The sequence below is a fragment of the Eptatretus burgeri genome, chromosome 15, assembly GCF_056783735.1.
Source record: "Eptatretus burgeri isolate ZD-2024b chromosome 15, Ebu_testis_v1, whole genome shotgun sequence".
Lineage (NCBI taxonomy): Eukaryota > Metazoa > Chordata > Myxini > Myxiniformes > Myxinidae > Eptatretus > Eptatretus burgeri.
The window spans coordinates 44,671,864-44,687,689 of record NC_140975.1 but is presented as its reverse complement, the minus strand read 5'-3'; the positions used below and the strand labels follow the sequence as shown (position 1 = coordinate 44,687,689).

General features: G+C 48.3%; 1 protein-coding gene across 6 annotated transcripts in view; it reads left to right on the top strand.

Annotated features, from left to right (window-relative positions):
• Window positions 1-15,826, top strand: part of LOC147012078 (voltage-dependent T-type calcium channel subunit alpha-1G-like) — a 283,844-nt gene that overhangs the window by 125,575 nt on the left and 142,443 nt on the right. For all 6 annotated transcript variants that reach the window (XM_085858268.1, XM_085858266.1, XM_085858267.1 and 3 more), the window contains exon 11: window positions 676-869. In XM_085858268.1, the coding sequence (XP_085714394.1) occupies window positions 676-869 (194 nt within the window). The remainder of the gene's footprint in view (window positions 1-675; window positions 870-15,826) is intronic.

The window sequence follows — 15,826 nt, the reverse complement described above, 5'->3', positions numbered from 1 at the left end:
TTGTGAAAGACACTCTGGCACCTTTAACATCCACCAGCAGAAAGAAGTCAATGCTGACAAACAGGTCCTCAACCTAAATTCCCATATGAACAGGCTGTACACTCATTGTTGCAGTGCCCTGCCTGTGAAATACCAGAATGACATTTTGTAGTCAGGCTGGTAACACATACTAGACTGCTCAAAGGCAAGTATGCTGCCTCTGAGTTATCCTGCGAGTCCTTATCTCATTAGTTGGAGTAGAAGGCTTACCCCTGAGTTGTTTGATTGGCATTCATTTTCTAACATAGCATAACGACTACAAAATGCCGATCTGGTGCTTCACAACCTAGAGTACACTTTTCATTGCAGCACTTGCTTTTGGCCATTAAAGACCTCACAGTGCCTTTATGAATAGGTAGACCATTGTGTGTCATAGCCTGAGTCAAAAGACAAAAAGGCGACAGACAGCACCAACTCCCAGACTATGAATAGCACATTGGAAGCATTGCTGCTGTTCATTACCATAAGAATACTTACTCCCTTGCCCTTGGGAAGAGGAAGAACATATCACCACACATGCAAACTGCCCTTCTCGTAAGTTCCTTTGTGTCTTGCATCATTACATCCAGCACATTGAAATACAGTTCCTATCACTTTAATCGTATCTCCCCATCACTAATGGCTGGGTTTCCACAGGTGCTGAGGACGCACTACATGACCATTCCAGGAGTAAGAAGAAAACACATGAGGAACGTAATAGATGCTATGGTTGCCTGAGTGACGTATCTGACTATGTAGAAAACATTGTTGAAAGCAAGTACTTCAACCAAGGCATCATGCTGGCCATTTTGGTGAACACTCTCAGTATGGGCATTGAGTACCATGAGCAGGTGAGTTCATGTTCTTTGTTTATTTTATTCAGTTTTATTTTTAATTGTGGTCTCTAATCTGCTCGAACCTGGGCCTTGCCTTAGTGGGCAGCTGTGCTCGTTGGTGCAGCTCCTTTTCTATTTGAATACGGATCTTCCCAACTTCAACCAGTTTTTTTTCATATCTTACAACCAAGACTAATCTGTGACATCAGTGCATGATTGGACTCCATATTGCTTTAATGACATCTCCTGGGCATGGATGAGATAACATTACAAATGTATGTCACTGTAATGACTGCAATAATCTTAACCTTACATTATATGGATGCACAATGACAAAGGCAAGGTATTGTGGTGTCTTGTCTATTGAACATGAATTTTCCATTTCTGCTTACTGTCGTGATTTTTCTTTTGTCTCAACTATCTAAGAACGTGTGCACAAATTGATCCACAATCAGTGCACACGCACAACAGGATCCTGTAAGTGTGCCTGCCATGCATAGTCTATTGTTACGAATTTCGGTCCGCTTGGCATGCGATCGGCCACGTAACTCAAATCGCGACCGCGTCGCCCACCGGAACGGACAATTCAGTCGTGACCCTCCGTGGAACTACCGCCAGGAGCTAGTCACGGGTGGGTCTTTTCAACCACACCACAATCGTGCCAATCGGCCACCCACGCAGGATAGGGTTGTTCGCCAAACTCGACCTACCTAAGTACCTGCGCGGGTAGTTAACCGGGCGATCATACCTCGCCGCTGGCCGGCCGAGGACACAAACTGCTTAAGCGGTCCGTTCCGTGCTTCAGTGATAACCGAGCGGTGTTATCGCCGGCTGCGATGGACGTGATTATTTACCGGGTGCTTACACCCTTCTACCAATTCCTTCCATGATGCAAGATGGAACTTTCAAACAAAGGAAAGGACGCTACGAAACGGACAGTTCGACAAGTACATTTATTACGCACTCAGACAAGGCAAGCACGTATTCATAGCCATACAGTAAGAATGCAATTAACAAGCAAGAGTTACAACCGAATAAAGCAATGTTTATTGACATGCACTTAAATAGTTTCTACTTTACAAGACACGGCGCCACAACACGCATTCAAAGAAAACACAAGAAAAGACCCCCTCATAGACAAGGGAGTCAGACTGGGCCCGTGGGCCTAATGCGCGTGGAACCTGGAGGAGCGGCCAGGTCCACGAGACCGAAGGGTCCTACCCGTGCCCTCGTGGCGCGATGGCGGGCAAGCCGCGATGTCAGCGTAGCTGCGCCTGGCTTCGTGCCCCTGGCATGGTCGGCGATCGCTCTCCGGCGCTCCCCGTCTGCCTTTCCCGTCGGCTTCGAGCTCCGTCCCCCGACTCGACTGCCCTGCCGACACTGCTGACTCGACTGCCCCGCCGACACTGCTGACTTGACTGCCCCGCCGACACTGCTGACTTGACTGCCCCGCCGACACTGCTGACTTGACTGCCCCGCCGACACTGCTGACTTGACTGCCCCGCCGACACTGCTGCTGCCACTCCACTGCTCCCACCTGGTTCTTGACTTTTCTGCCGACGTACTTCACCTTTTCTGCCGACATACTGCACCTTTTCTGCCGACGTACTCCAACGCTCCCACTTGACTTCTCTGCCGCGAGCTGCGCCGTGCTCGCGCCTTTATAGCCCGGGGGAGGGGTGTCTATGTAAATTTCTGGATCACAGCGGGTTCGGAGGTGGGGCTATGCCACCCGATGCTCAGTCATTGGATGGATGAAAAGGGGGCGTGAAGCATTCCTGATCCGATTTTTGAGGCGAAAGGAATGCATTCACAACCCATGGCCCGGCGTGTGATAGAAAGGCGGAGGTGGTGGGTGTTTGGTTGTTGGCAGGCGTTGTTTGAGAATGGCGGTGAAGTGATGTTTGCGGGGTGGAGTTGTGGAGGTAAAGAGGTGAAGGTGGTGGTGGTTTGGTGTAGTTGTTTGGGGACGTTGTTGGTGGTGGCGATTTGGTTGTTGGGGGATGATTGGTCCAAAATAATGATAGAGAAAAGAAAAACGGCTATCTCAAAGGATCGCAGCTCTGTGAACACGGAAATTCCCTCTAAACAATGGTGGGGAAATCTAACTACACACATACTTATCGTCATAACTGATCTAAGGACCCTTTATGATGTATTGCGAATTTCCACAGCCGTAACACTACCCCCTCCCCTTTTTACAGACTCGTTCTGAGTCGCCGAATTTTCGTGTGCCATCATGTGTAGTTCTCCCCTAATACATTTTACCTTTGGATCCCTGAGTGCGACATTCAGTGTATTCGTGTCCCCAAAATAAATAACCTATGGGCTGAGTAACTAACTAAACAAACCCACTCATACAGACGACTGAAATAAATTGCCAGCGTGAAGACTCGCATGCCGGGGGCGCAAAACACATTTACAAGTACATCTTAACCTTATAAATTTACACTAACCATGGCCCAGGATCGATGGACTCTGCAAAGAGAAAAAGTTAGCAAGGAGCCAGGCTGCTCACACGCAGTCTCTGGCTTATGCAATGCAGGTGACATGGAACGTGGCCGGCTGCTCACACGCACTCCAGGACCTCCCCCCTTTTAAAATGGATGCAGTGAACACAACGGCGCATGAGCTGCACAACACAGTCTCCGTGCTGGCTCAAGCAGCACACGCAATGAACAGTGCACGGGCCGCCGGTGCAGGCCCGTGTTGCAGCTGCCATTAGGGCAGTCCCTGCAAATTTGCGCGGTGATCCTGGCGCACATGGTAATGAACAAGGGGGGGAAATGCAAAACAGAATGGGGCTGGTGGACATGGGTAGCAGGCATGGCATGGCAAAGGTGAACAGGCAAGGCATCGCATGACAAGGCCGCTGTAGCAAACACAGCCGGCAGATGAAATGACCGGCACAGGCCTTGCAGCAAAAACAGCCGTCAGACGATCCGACCGGCACAAGCCTTGCAGTAAACACCAGCAGACGATGAAGTTGGCCAGCCTTTGCCTTGTTCAATGGAGGTTGGTGGAGGGAGTGCGGTGGTGCTGGCTACTCGGAAGGCGGGCTCGGACCTAACCTACTGTCTCCCTCCCAACCTAACGCCTTTGCCTGTCTGTCCATACCCACTCCCTTAATTTGTCAAAACTCAATTTAGCCCCAATTAATTTTTTTGTTTTTATTTTTATTTTTACTTCCCCCACTATAAATCGTCCCCTAACCCCCTTTATTGTCTCTGTCCGGCTAACCTATCCTGTCCTAGCCTACTCCCAACCCCTACGTTCCCTTCCTGGGGGGGGGGGGATAAGGGAGAGCAAGCGTCCTGTGTCGAGGCCCAACTCAAGCCTCAGGATGGCCTCCTCAGATTTCAGCGATCTCAACCCAAAGTGGGTCCAGCGGCCCACAACGAGAGCGAAGGGATGGATGGTGCGGAGGGGTACACTTCCTAATCTACCCTATCCATTAACCTTTAAACTACCCCGGGGCTTTCAACAAGCGCCTCTCGCTTAAACTATCGGTTCTAACAACCAAGATTCCCGTCGCCTGTGTTGGTGTCCTCACAATTTCGGGCCATGCCATCGAGTTTTCCGCCCGTGCCCTCAGACGGTTTCGTGGCTGGGACACATGGCTCCCTTGGCAGGAACTACCCTCTGACGATTCTCGAACAATGGCACCCCCGGGCACTACACTGCCTCCAAGCCTACCAGCTCCCTAAACATCAGGGAGTGCCCTCTCTGTTGACTCCTCTGAAACGCTCACGTGGCAGGCTGGCGCCCCGGGCCCCTTTCCGAGGGTTGCCCGTGCCCACGACACTGCCCACGTGGCCAATGTCGCCCCGGGCCCCCGCATCATGCACGAACACCCGTGCCCACTACACTATCCCGGCCCCCCATGGGCCCTTGGCCTACCGTGGCCGGCTAGCCCAGTGCCCGGGGTACCCACTCAGCGATACTCACCGTTCGCAGCCACGCTCCCAGCCCGTCAACAGCGCTCCTGCACCCTTCCAAGCGGGTATCGAGCCGACTTTCCCACTAACAACAAAACGACCTCCATTTTTCAATTTCGCTAACCCACTAACTCACATTACTCTGACCCCGGGGTCCCTTGGGTGGGAATTGCTCCTCCCCCCAATCACTCATCGCACCATGCATACCACATTCGCTCCATACACTCAGACCCACTGGCCCCACTCACTCACCATGTCTCCTTTCACAACTCATAACTCTTCAACTCTCACATCGCTGAACTCTGCCATCCTGCTGACTGCTTCCCCTAACTACCTCGTGCTCCCAGGTCGTCCCTTACACTACAGCACGTTCCTTTTAACACTACGTAACTAAGCTGCGTCCCCACTCCACACTTAGTCTGTCACTATCCTCAAAATAATCCCATACTCCATTTCCCATCTTCCATCCTAAATCGAAACTGAAACCCTCTCCCTAATCCATTCCACGGGCTCCATGAGGACTTACCCCTGCCCCATGGAACCGGTCTAGCTATCGCTAACCCTTCCCCCTAACTAGTTGTTATCCTGTGCCCTGGCAGGGGGGTCTTCCACTCCCTGCCCGGGAATCCTGTTCACCCGAAAGCGAGGCTTGCCTTGCTCAACCCCTTTCTTTTTTTTTAAATGCGCAGCACCAGCGCAGCAACTCGCAACCTGCGCACTTTTACTTGACGTCATGGCAGCTGTTCGCATACCTCGTCCCTTTTGGATGGTACCATCCGGCAGGGATTCACCCTCCTGCCGGATTCCAACCATACGTGCAGCCATGACGTCACCCGGCGCATCAAAAAAAACAAGCCTCGCGTTTCGAGGGGTTCCCCACACAAACACATGTGCTCTGCCCGTTTGTGACCTGCGTCGTGCGCTCTGCGAACAGAACACACTGCGCAGGCCACATCGAGCTTCACACACACGCCCGCGTGGAGAACCCATCCGGTCCAAATCCGTAATCCAGCCTACCCTTTGTCCGTCCGCGGGATCGGCAACATCCACCGCTGGCGTTTACGGACCGGGCTCCACTCCCGCAGGCGCGCACGCGGCGGTCTCGTGCGTAGCACGGCACGGACCCCGGACGCGCTGCCGTGCAAACCCGGCGCGGTCCCCAATACAGCTACGGCCGCTACTCGGCTTTTGTCCATCTGTCGCTGTCGTCTCCGTCGCACTCTCGCGCTCAAGCTCCATTCCACACACGCACTCCTGTGTGTCACGAGACTCACACACCGCACCATTACACTCACACCGGGAGACTCGGCTGCGTGCTCCCGCATGCCCACCGTCATCTCCCTTACATACAGCGACCTCACACACGCTGTTCCTCTCACACTCGGCCGCTCACTCACACACACGGTGCCTCATCCACACACGGCGTGCTGGGAAGCACGCACTTTGGCACACTCGCCACCAAACCACTGGTACACGGGGTCGTACTCACACCTTTCACCACACACACTGGGACCATTGCACTGGGGATTAGTGCCACCACAAGGGGTTCCGGGGCCTCTATACCCCCCCAAGCTCCTCGTGCACCCGTCCACAGCACTCGCCCCCCCAAACTCGCTTGACATGACCGAACCCACCTGGTCGTGATCAGCTTCAAGGGAGCATAGCGTCTCCCTCCATTCCTGAAGGAGGCTATCCGGCTGCTTGCACCGGGTCACGACACAGTCCGCCAGCTCGCCCCAATTACGCCTCGCTAACTCCATGTGTGTGTGCTCGTCTTTCACCCCGTCTTTATCGTGTAATCTCTCCTCTATTTTTTCTATCTTCCGAGTCTCTATACATTTTATTTCTTTTATCTCTTCATGTTTATTAGTTTCTTCCTGGATCTTCGTCTCTGTTTCCTCCTTCCTTCTATTTAATTCAGTCTCGACTCGGTCCATCTCCCGTGTCTCTGGCAATACTTCTACCTCCTTCGTTGTCTCTGTTACTTCCCTCGTCTCCATTTTCAGGGTTTGCCCTAATCGTTGTTTCATCCGACGAGTGATGTCAATTAAGTTCTGCACCACTATCGTTTCTCTCTGTGGTGATGTCACACATCCCACATTATTGCGCTGTTCCATTTCCTGGCTCCTTTGAGTCGTTCATCCTCTCGGAGCTTTTTGAGTTGTTCGTTCTCTTTCCGGAGTTTTTCGATCTCCGTAGACTCAATTTTTGCTCTCTCCTCGAGCTGGTTAATTTCAAACTCGTATAGTTTTTGTTTTCTCTCCCTCTGTTCCTCTCGTTCTTCCCTCTCCAATCTCGTTGTCTCCTTCAATTGACTGATTTCTCCTTCCTGCTTCATTCCTTGCTCCTTCACTTTCTCCTCGTACTCCAACCTATTTTTTTCCTTTTGTCGTTCAGTTTCAAATTCATACTCTTTCAGTTTTCTATTCCACTATCTTTCTTGTTCCTCATTCTGTAGTCTCGTGGCTTCCTTCAATTGGCTAATTTCCTTCTCCTGTCTCATTCCTTGTTCTTTCAGTACTCCTTCTTGTTCCTCATTCTTTAATCTGGCCTTTGCTTCCAGCTGTTCGATCTGTACAGTGTGGTTCCTTAACGTTTCATTCTCTGCTGTCGTTCTTTCTTCTCTCACCATCCTCAACTCGTTTTGTAATTCCATCTCGTTGTTTTGGTATTTTTGTAACTCAGAAGCTTTCTCTTCTAATTTTTTTCTCATCTCCGCACACTCCAACCTTGCTTTGGCTTCAAACTGTTTGATCTGTAAAGTGTGTTTACTCAACGTTTCATTTTCCATTCTCTTCCTTTCCTCTTTTAACTTTTCCAGTTCGTTTTGTAATTTCCTCTCCTTGGTTTTGTGTTCCAGTATCTCATAACTTTTTTTTCCATTTTTGCTCTCTCTCTCTTTCCATGCCTCCTTCTTGATTTCATCCCTTTTCTTGCTCATCTCATCCCTTTTCTTGCTCATCTCTGCATACTTCAACCTTGCTTCTTCCCTTTTTTGTTCCTGATATTCCTGTTCTCTTTTTACCTTCTCCTTTAGTTGCTTTACTTCCAAATTGTGTTTCCGTTTTTGCTCTTCTAACTTTTTCTTCCATTCTTCCTCCAAGCTGTTCCTATCCTGGGAGTTACCAATCTGCTCCTCCTTTCTTTTCTTCAGTTCGCTATCTGCTCGTTCCTGTGCATCGGCCATTTGTTGTGACTCCGTACGCACGTAATCCTCATGAACCCTGTCTACGCGCCGCCGTGCCTCGTCCAACTTAAAGGCAAACAAATGCAATTGCGCCATACAGTCATCACCATTCCTCCACCGCTCCTCGGCCTTCCACACTTGTGTCTCAAGCATGCCAATGCATGCGCCGGCCTCCTGCCACGCCTGCCATGCCCACGTGGCTTGAAACAGTTGTTGGGAGCACTCGCCTTGTGTCGTTCGTTGCGCCATTAATAGCGGCCTGCTCACGCCTCGTGCCGCGCTGAAGTGCGGCCGCGCTGCCATCTTGTGACTCCGTTTGCCGGCAAAGTCCGTGCTCAGAATATGAGGGTGAGCTCCCCCCATGGATTGTAATTTGCGGTGGAGTTATAAAAAGAACCATCCCAGGCTATGGATTCTACATTACCACACATATTCATTTCTACCCCCGGCACCCGCTCGCCTTGAAACACCATCTTATTTCTCGGAAGAGAATTAATTTAGCTTTGCTCGTAATTTGGAGGGAACGTGGGGGGAGGGGGTTGCTTCACACACCCCTGGTCTGATCCCCGTAAATTTAGTTGGAGACCGAGGTGATTTGAATCCCACACTCCTGTTATGTACACCAGTGTTACGAATTTCGGTCCGCCCGGCGTGCGATCGGCCACGTAACTCAAATCGAGACCGCATCGCCCACCGGAACGACAATTCAGTCATGACCCTCCGTGGAACAACTGCCAGGAGCTCGTCACGGGTGGGTCTTTTGACCACACCACAATCATGCCAATCGGTCACCCGCACAGGATAGGGTTGTTCGCCAAACTCCACCTACCTAAGTACCTGCGCGGGAAGTTAACAGCGCGATCGTACCTCGCCACTGGCCGGTCTAGGACACGAACCGCCAAAGCGGTCCGTTCTGTGCTTCAGTGATAACCGAGCGGTGTTATCGCCGGCCCCGACGGACGTGATTATTTACCGGGTGTTTACACCCTTCTACCAATTCCTTCCGTGATACAAGATGAAACTTTTAAACAAAGGAAAGGATGCAACGAAACGGGGCACAGTTGGACAAGTACATTTATTACGTACTCAGACAAGGCAAGCACGTATTCACAGCCAGACAGTAAGAATGCAATTTACAAGCAAGAGTTACAACCGAATAAAGCAATGTTTATTTGCATGCACTTAAACAGTTTCTACTTTACAAGACACGGCGCCACAACACTCATTCAAAGAAAACACAAGAAAAGACCCCCCCATAGACAAGGGAGTCAGACTGGGCCCGTGGGCCTAATGCGCGTGCAACCTGGAGGAGCGGCCAGGTCTACGGGACCGAAGGGTCCTACCCGCATCCTCGTGGCGCGATGGCGGCAAGCCGTGATGTCAGCATAGCTGCGCCTGGCTTCGTGCCCCTGGCGTGGTCGGCGAGCGCTCTCCGGCGCTCCCCGTCTGCCTTTCCCGTCGGCTTCAAGCTCCGCCCCCCGACTTGACTGCCCCGCCAGCACTGATGACTTGACTGCCCCGCAGACACTGCTGCTGCCACTCCACTGCTCCCACTTGGTTCTTGACTTTTCTGCCGACGTACTGCACCTTTTTTACCGACGTACTGCCCCTTTTCTGCCGACGTACTCCACCTTTTCTGCCGACGTACTCCACCTTTTCTGCCGACGTACTCCACCTTTTCTGCCGACGTACTCCACCTTTTCTGCCGACGTACTCCACCTTTTCTGCCGACGTACTGCACATTTTCTGCCGACGTACTCCACCGCTCCCACTTGACTTCTCTGCCGCGAGTTGTGCCGTGCTCGCGCCTATATAGCCCGGGGAGGGGTGTCTATGTAAATTTCTGGATCACAGCGGGTTCGGAGGCGGGGCTATGCCACCCGATGCTCAGTCATTGGATGGATGAAAAGGGGGCGTGAAGCATTCCTGATCCGATTTTTGAGGCGAAAGGAACGCATTCACAACCCATGGCTCGGCGTGTGGTAGAAAGGCGGAGGTGGTGGGAGTTTGGTTGTTGGCGGGCGTCGTTTGAGAATGGCGGTGAAGCGATGTTCGCGGGGTGGAGTTGTGGAGGTAAAGAGGCGAAGGTGGTGGTGGTTCGGTGTAGTTGTTTGGGGGCGTTGGTGGTGGCGATTTGGTTGTTGGGGGATGATTGGTCCAAAATAATGATAGAGAAAAGAAAAACGGCTATCTCAAAGGATCGCAGCCCGGTGAACACGGAAATTCCCTCTAAACAACGGTGGGGAAATCTAACTACACACATACTTATCGTCATAACTGATCTAAGGACCCTTTATGGTGTATTGCGAATTTCCACAGCGTAACACTATTATACCAACAACAGAGCTCTATCATCTGGCAAAAAATTATTCTGCTGTCCCAAACACTATTCAACCCATTTATTCTTCTTGAGTTGGCATTGCTGAAATTATTTATTTTTCATACTCCTTTGTGATTGCCTTTTATTTTACGTGAAACCAGTTATTTACCTGTCCTACAGGTGGGTACATAATGTGAATGTGAAGTGAAGGCTACGATTGTATCAGATATTGGTGGTAATTTAAAATAAATCACGTTCTACTGTAATTACGTACTTAATAGATGTACTCGTGTTTTTCTGAGAGGGCTGAGTTTGGACTGTGCAAATGTGCTTTTGCCTGAAATTTGTTTCTGTCTAATGTCCTCTTGCTGAAGAGAGGTTTGATCAAGCTTGCATCAAGTAAACAAGCAAGCAAACTTGGTTTTATGTACAGCATATACGAGCAGAGTATGCACCCTCTGGGTGGGTAGAGTTTGTAAATGACTTGCTGAAAAAATAATCGTCTGTGTTTTGCAAAAAGACCTTGGATGTTTGATTGATTTGCGTCTTAAAGGTTCTAGATGGTCTAAAAGGGTCGAAAGGGTATGTTCCAAGTAGTAGTTTTAGGGTCTAAAGAGTCTAAAGGATTGAAAGGGTCTAAATGGTCTCATCTCCAAAGGACATAAATGTCTAAGAGGTCTAAAGACGTCTACAGTGTCTAAAAAGGTCTAAGTGATCTAAAGCTCAAAATGGTCAAGGGTCCAAGAGTCTAAAGGGGCCTAAAGCTGCCTAACATGTCTCAAGGGTCTGAAAGATGGAAAGGGTCAAAAGGATATCAAGGTCTAAAGGGATGTCAGGGTGTGTGGGGTCTCAAGGGTGAAAAGGTCTAATGTTGTCTCTGGTGTTGAAATGATCTTTGAGGTAAAAGGGGTCGAAGGGTTCTCTAGGGTCTAAAAAATGGTCTAAAGGTCTTCAGGGTCTAAGGGTTGAATGGGGGTCTATTTTTTTTTTAATGGAAATCGCCCCAAACAAGGCTTAAAGCCACTCAAGGTAAGGGGCTAAGAAAGAAAAATAAGATGAAAAACTGGCAAAATCTTCATCTCGTTATGAAACAAGGAAACCTCTTCATAAGACCACTGTGCAGGAGAGGGTAACTCGGCCAGGCAGAAAAATAAACTTTCCTACCCCCATTAGGTTTTATTTAGGTGACACCATCTCCATACTAGATGGCCATTGGCTCCTGAAAGGAGCTCATCTGCCCTTTGTCAGGTGTTGTTTTTTTTAATCCTGGCAGGGTGTCAAGTCACCTTCCCCACGAGCAAAGCCAGTGAGGGGTGTCGGCTTAGTCAGCGACAACTCGATCATGCGACAGGTAGTACTTCATTTTATGTTACCAGTGGCAATCCCAAAAGATTGACCTGACTGTAACTGTAAGGTCTCAAGGTTTTAAAGGGTCTAACGGAGTCGATATGGTTTTAGGGGTTTTTTGCGTCTTGTGGTTCTAAAGGGTCTAACAGGGCTGAAGGGTCTTAAAGGTCTATAGGGTCTTAGGGGTCCAAGGATTCTAGCAGGGTCAAAAGGGTCCATGGGATCTACAGGGTCTTAAGGGTCTTACAGTTTTTTATGGCTTTTAAGGGCCTAAGGGTTGTAAAGGATGTACTGTGGTTGACATGGGTCTAAGGGTTCCAGCGATATCTATAGGGTCGACAAGGTCTAAGGATTCTAAAGAGTCTGAGTGCTCTAATAGTTCTAATGGCGTCTATAGGGTCTACAAGGACTTAGGGGTCATACTGAGTCACTGACTGATTCACTGACTCACTGATTGACTGATATTAAAGTTTGGTACCTTCCAGGTTTTCGGCAGGGGTCGCTTGCAGCCTATGTTGAACTCTGCAAAGCATTCAATTCAGTGAATCGGGATGCCCTCTGGAGGATTCTTGGGCTTTGTGGGGTGCCACCAAAACGGATCAATCTGATGTCTGAACTAGACTCTGGTATTGAGAGTGCTGTGAGATGTGGTGATACCATCTTTGATTTAATTCCAGTTGTTACTGGAGTTCATCAGGGGTGTGTACTGGCCCCCATACTTTTCAGCACTTGCACATGCATGGACTGGATTCTGGGGAGGATGTCAGAGAGATCAAGCTGCGATGCATCGTTTGGGAATGTGAAGATCTCTGACCTTGATTTCGCAGATGATAGTCATCTTTGCGGAGACTCTGGATATCCTTTTGGGGGCCCTCGAGGTGCTGAATGAGGAGTTGGAGCCACTGTGATTATGGGTTTTCTGGGTCAAAACGTAGATCCAGGCTTTCAATGACGTCTTGGATGCTGCTATCTTGTCTGTACCCGTTTGTGGTGAGGATATTGAGGTCATGGAGAAATTCACTGACCTTGGCAGTGATATTCATGTCTCCACTGGCTGTGAGCTAGTGGTCAATCGACGTCTGGGTCAAGCCTGGGTTTCACTGGATTGACTGGATCATGGGATGTGGTGCTGTTGGTACCTGTGCAGGAGGACGAAAGTCAGAGTCTTCAGGTCCTTGGTGCTTCCAGTCTTGCTTTATGGATGTGAGTCTTGGACTCTGACCAGGGATCTGAGACGGAGACTTAATTCCTTTCGTACCAGGTTTCTTCGGAGAATCCTTGGCTATCGCTGGTCGGAAGTTGCGTCCAACCAGCGGTTGCTGAGAGAGAGTCAAATGAGATTTGTTACCTGCATAGTCCGTGAGCATCAGCTGTGGCTGTATGGACATGTGGCTCATTTTCCTGATGCTGATCCTGCTCACCAGATTCTCTCAGTCGGGGAGCCTCATGAGTGGAGGAGGCCAATGGGACAAACACATTCCTCTTCATTGCAGCAGGTTTATCGGCATCTCAAGGAGATGGGAATGGGCTAGGCATCTGCCTGGGGGATGGCCAAACAGAGGCCCCTGGAGTACCAGCGGAAAGTGGACACAGCAACGCACTGCCCCAGCACATGCTCCCATACCTTACCTGACCTTCCGGGTGATGTAAAAACCTGAAATTTCACGTGCTAATGGATATCAAAGCCTATACACCGGCAAGACTCACAGAACCATCAGAAAGCATCTGTAACTGAAAATATATATAAATGAAAAAATGAAACATGCAGGTGAGTGACCCTAGAAAATGGGGAAGCATGGCTCGTAATTGCTTACATTGTGTAAGCATACCTTCTTAATATATACTATACATGTACACACACATATATATATATATATATATATATATATATATATATATATATATATATATATATATATATATATATATATATATATATATATATATATATATATATATATATATATATATATATATATACACACACACACATGATATAATATTCATGCTCAGGGTGACAGCACGAATCACTCGCTCAAGGTGACGGAACACGAACCACTCGCTCTGAATGATGTGACCCAGCAAAAGCATCCACAGTGAGTGAACGATTCACTCAGAATGATGGAGCATGGTACCGCTATCGACAGTGGGTGTTCAGAAAGTGGCTTAAGCACTCAAGCAAGCACTCCAATGGTTGATAAGGAACGGTTGGCCAGGTTAACGCTGCATACCATGAAGGATCCCTTTTACTTTAAATCCGTTCTTCACCATGCACACAGCAGTTAATGAAATTGTAGAAATCTATAAATCCGCCATTTTGCCTGCTTGTCTGTGCACGTGTCATGTTGTGCATCAGTTCGGGGTCCACGCAAATTTGTAACTTTTTTTTTTTTTTAAACGTCTTTTTTTTTACCAGATTTGCTTTGATTCCCTGCAGAGTACCTCACAAAACTTTCAAAAATGTAGACACGGATCTGGCAGACGCTACGCATAGGTAGTCTCTGGGGGACAGAGTGTGGGGTCGAGCAGTGAATGCATTAAATCGTACAGCTAAATGAAGCTGGTTAATTTTGGCACGCTCTTAAATTTTTTGTTCACTTGATATAATACTAGTGCAGGCCCGTACGTGCGTGCTCGTAAGTGTGTGCCCGTACGTGCGTGGCCGTAGGTGCAGGCCCGTAGGTGCTTGCCCGTACGTGTGAGTAGTCCAAGTGCCCGTATGTGCAGGCCCATACGTGCGTGGCTGTACGTGCAAAAAAAAAAAAATATTAATTGTGACATCAATAGTGATGTCATAGCACCATGTCCTGTCATTGGTCGATAAATAAATGGCCATAACTTGGGAACTGCTTGTCCGATTAATATCAAACCTTGAAAAGGCACATCCTCACGTCCCCAGCAATATTCCTGGCAAGTTTCAATGAGATCGGACCAGTGGTTGTCGAGAAACTGCGGTCGCAGACACATACAGACAGACAGACAGACACACAGACAGACAGACACACAGACACACAGACACACAGACACACAGACACACAGACACACAGACATACAGACACACAGACACACAGACACACACACACATTTCTGGAATTATAGATAGATAACAGTAGAAAAAGATAAATTTCATGCTTTGGAAATTTCACATTTTCTTGTGTATGTGTGGAGACGGAGGGAACATAGCCTTGCTTGCTTAAAGTAAATAGGAATATCGGCTGAGTTATATGACTCGTTTATTTCTTTAAATTGTCAGATTTCACTCCAGATTTTGACACTTGTTTCGTCCGTACACGATTCAATCCTCAAAACCGAAATAATATTTTGATGATGTACTTTAATTCGTCCGTGAGAGAACGTGGAAAATCGTATCTTATAATGCATGAAATCGTTCCAAGCTCCTAATTTGAAAACGATAGCACTTACAAAAGCCATGTATTCAGCGATTCGTAGGTACTATGAACAGTCATTCAATAATATGAGTGAAGAAAGTGAAAAAAAAACTTTATCGTTAAGAAATCGTTGCAGCCTGTTCCAAGTCAAGGCATGGTTGAGCAGGCCAACAACCATGGTGGCTTCAGACCCCAGCGAAGTTACCTCAGATATGCCTTTATACCCCATGTACAGTGGTGACTGAGGATGCGCCTGACAAAGGATATAATTAAATAGGGCCATTAATTATCTTCAAAAGGGGTGTTCTAATGAACCTAAACATCCAATTTTCACTCTTGCACTTCCTTGGAGTTTTCTTAGTGTGCATGCAAAGTTTCATGGTTGTGGAGTTATGGAGGAGATAGACTGACACACTGACACACATTGGCATTTATTAGTGTGTGTATATATATATATATATATATATATATATATATATATATATATATATATATATATATATATATATATATATATATATATATATATATATATATATATATATATATATATACATACAGTAGACTAGGCGTAAGTCGTCACCATCGGGACCGAGAAAAAAGTGACGACTTAGAAATGTGACGACTTGCGCGTATGCGAACATTCATGATGACTGTGGGGTGAAGGATGAAGTCGTGCGTGGCCTGGACACGTATGTGTGAGAGCCGGCTATTGTACCAAAAGGAAAACACAATCCTCGGGGCATAGGTGGGGGTTCATTGGTGAGTTGGAAAGTGATCAAGCAAAGATG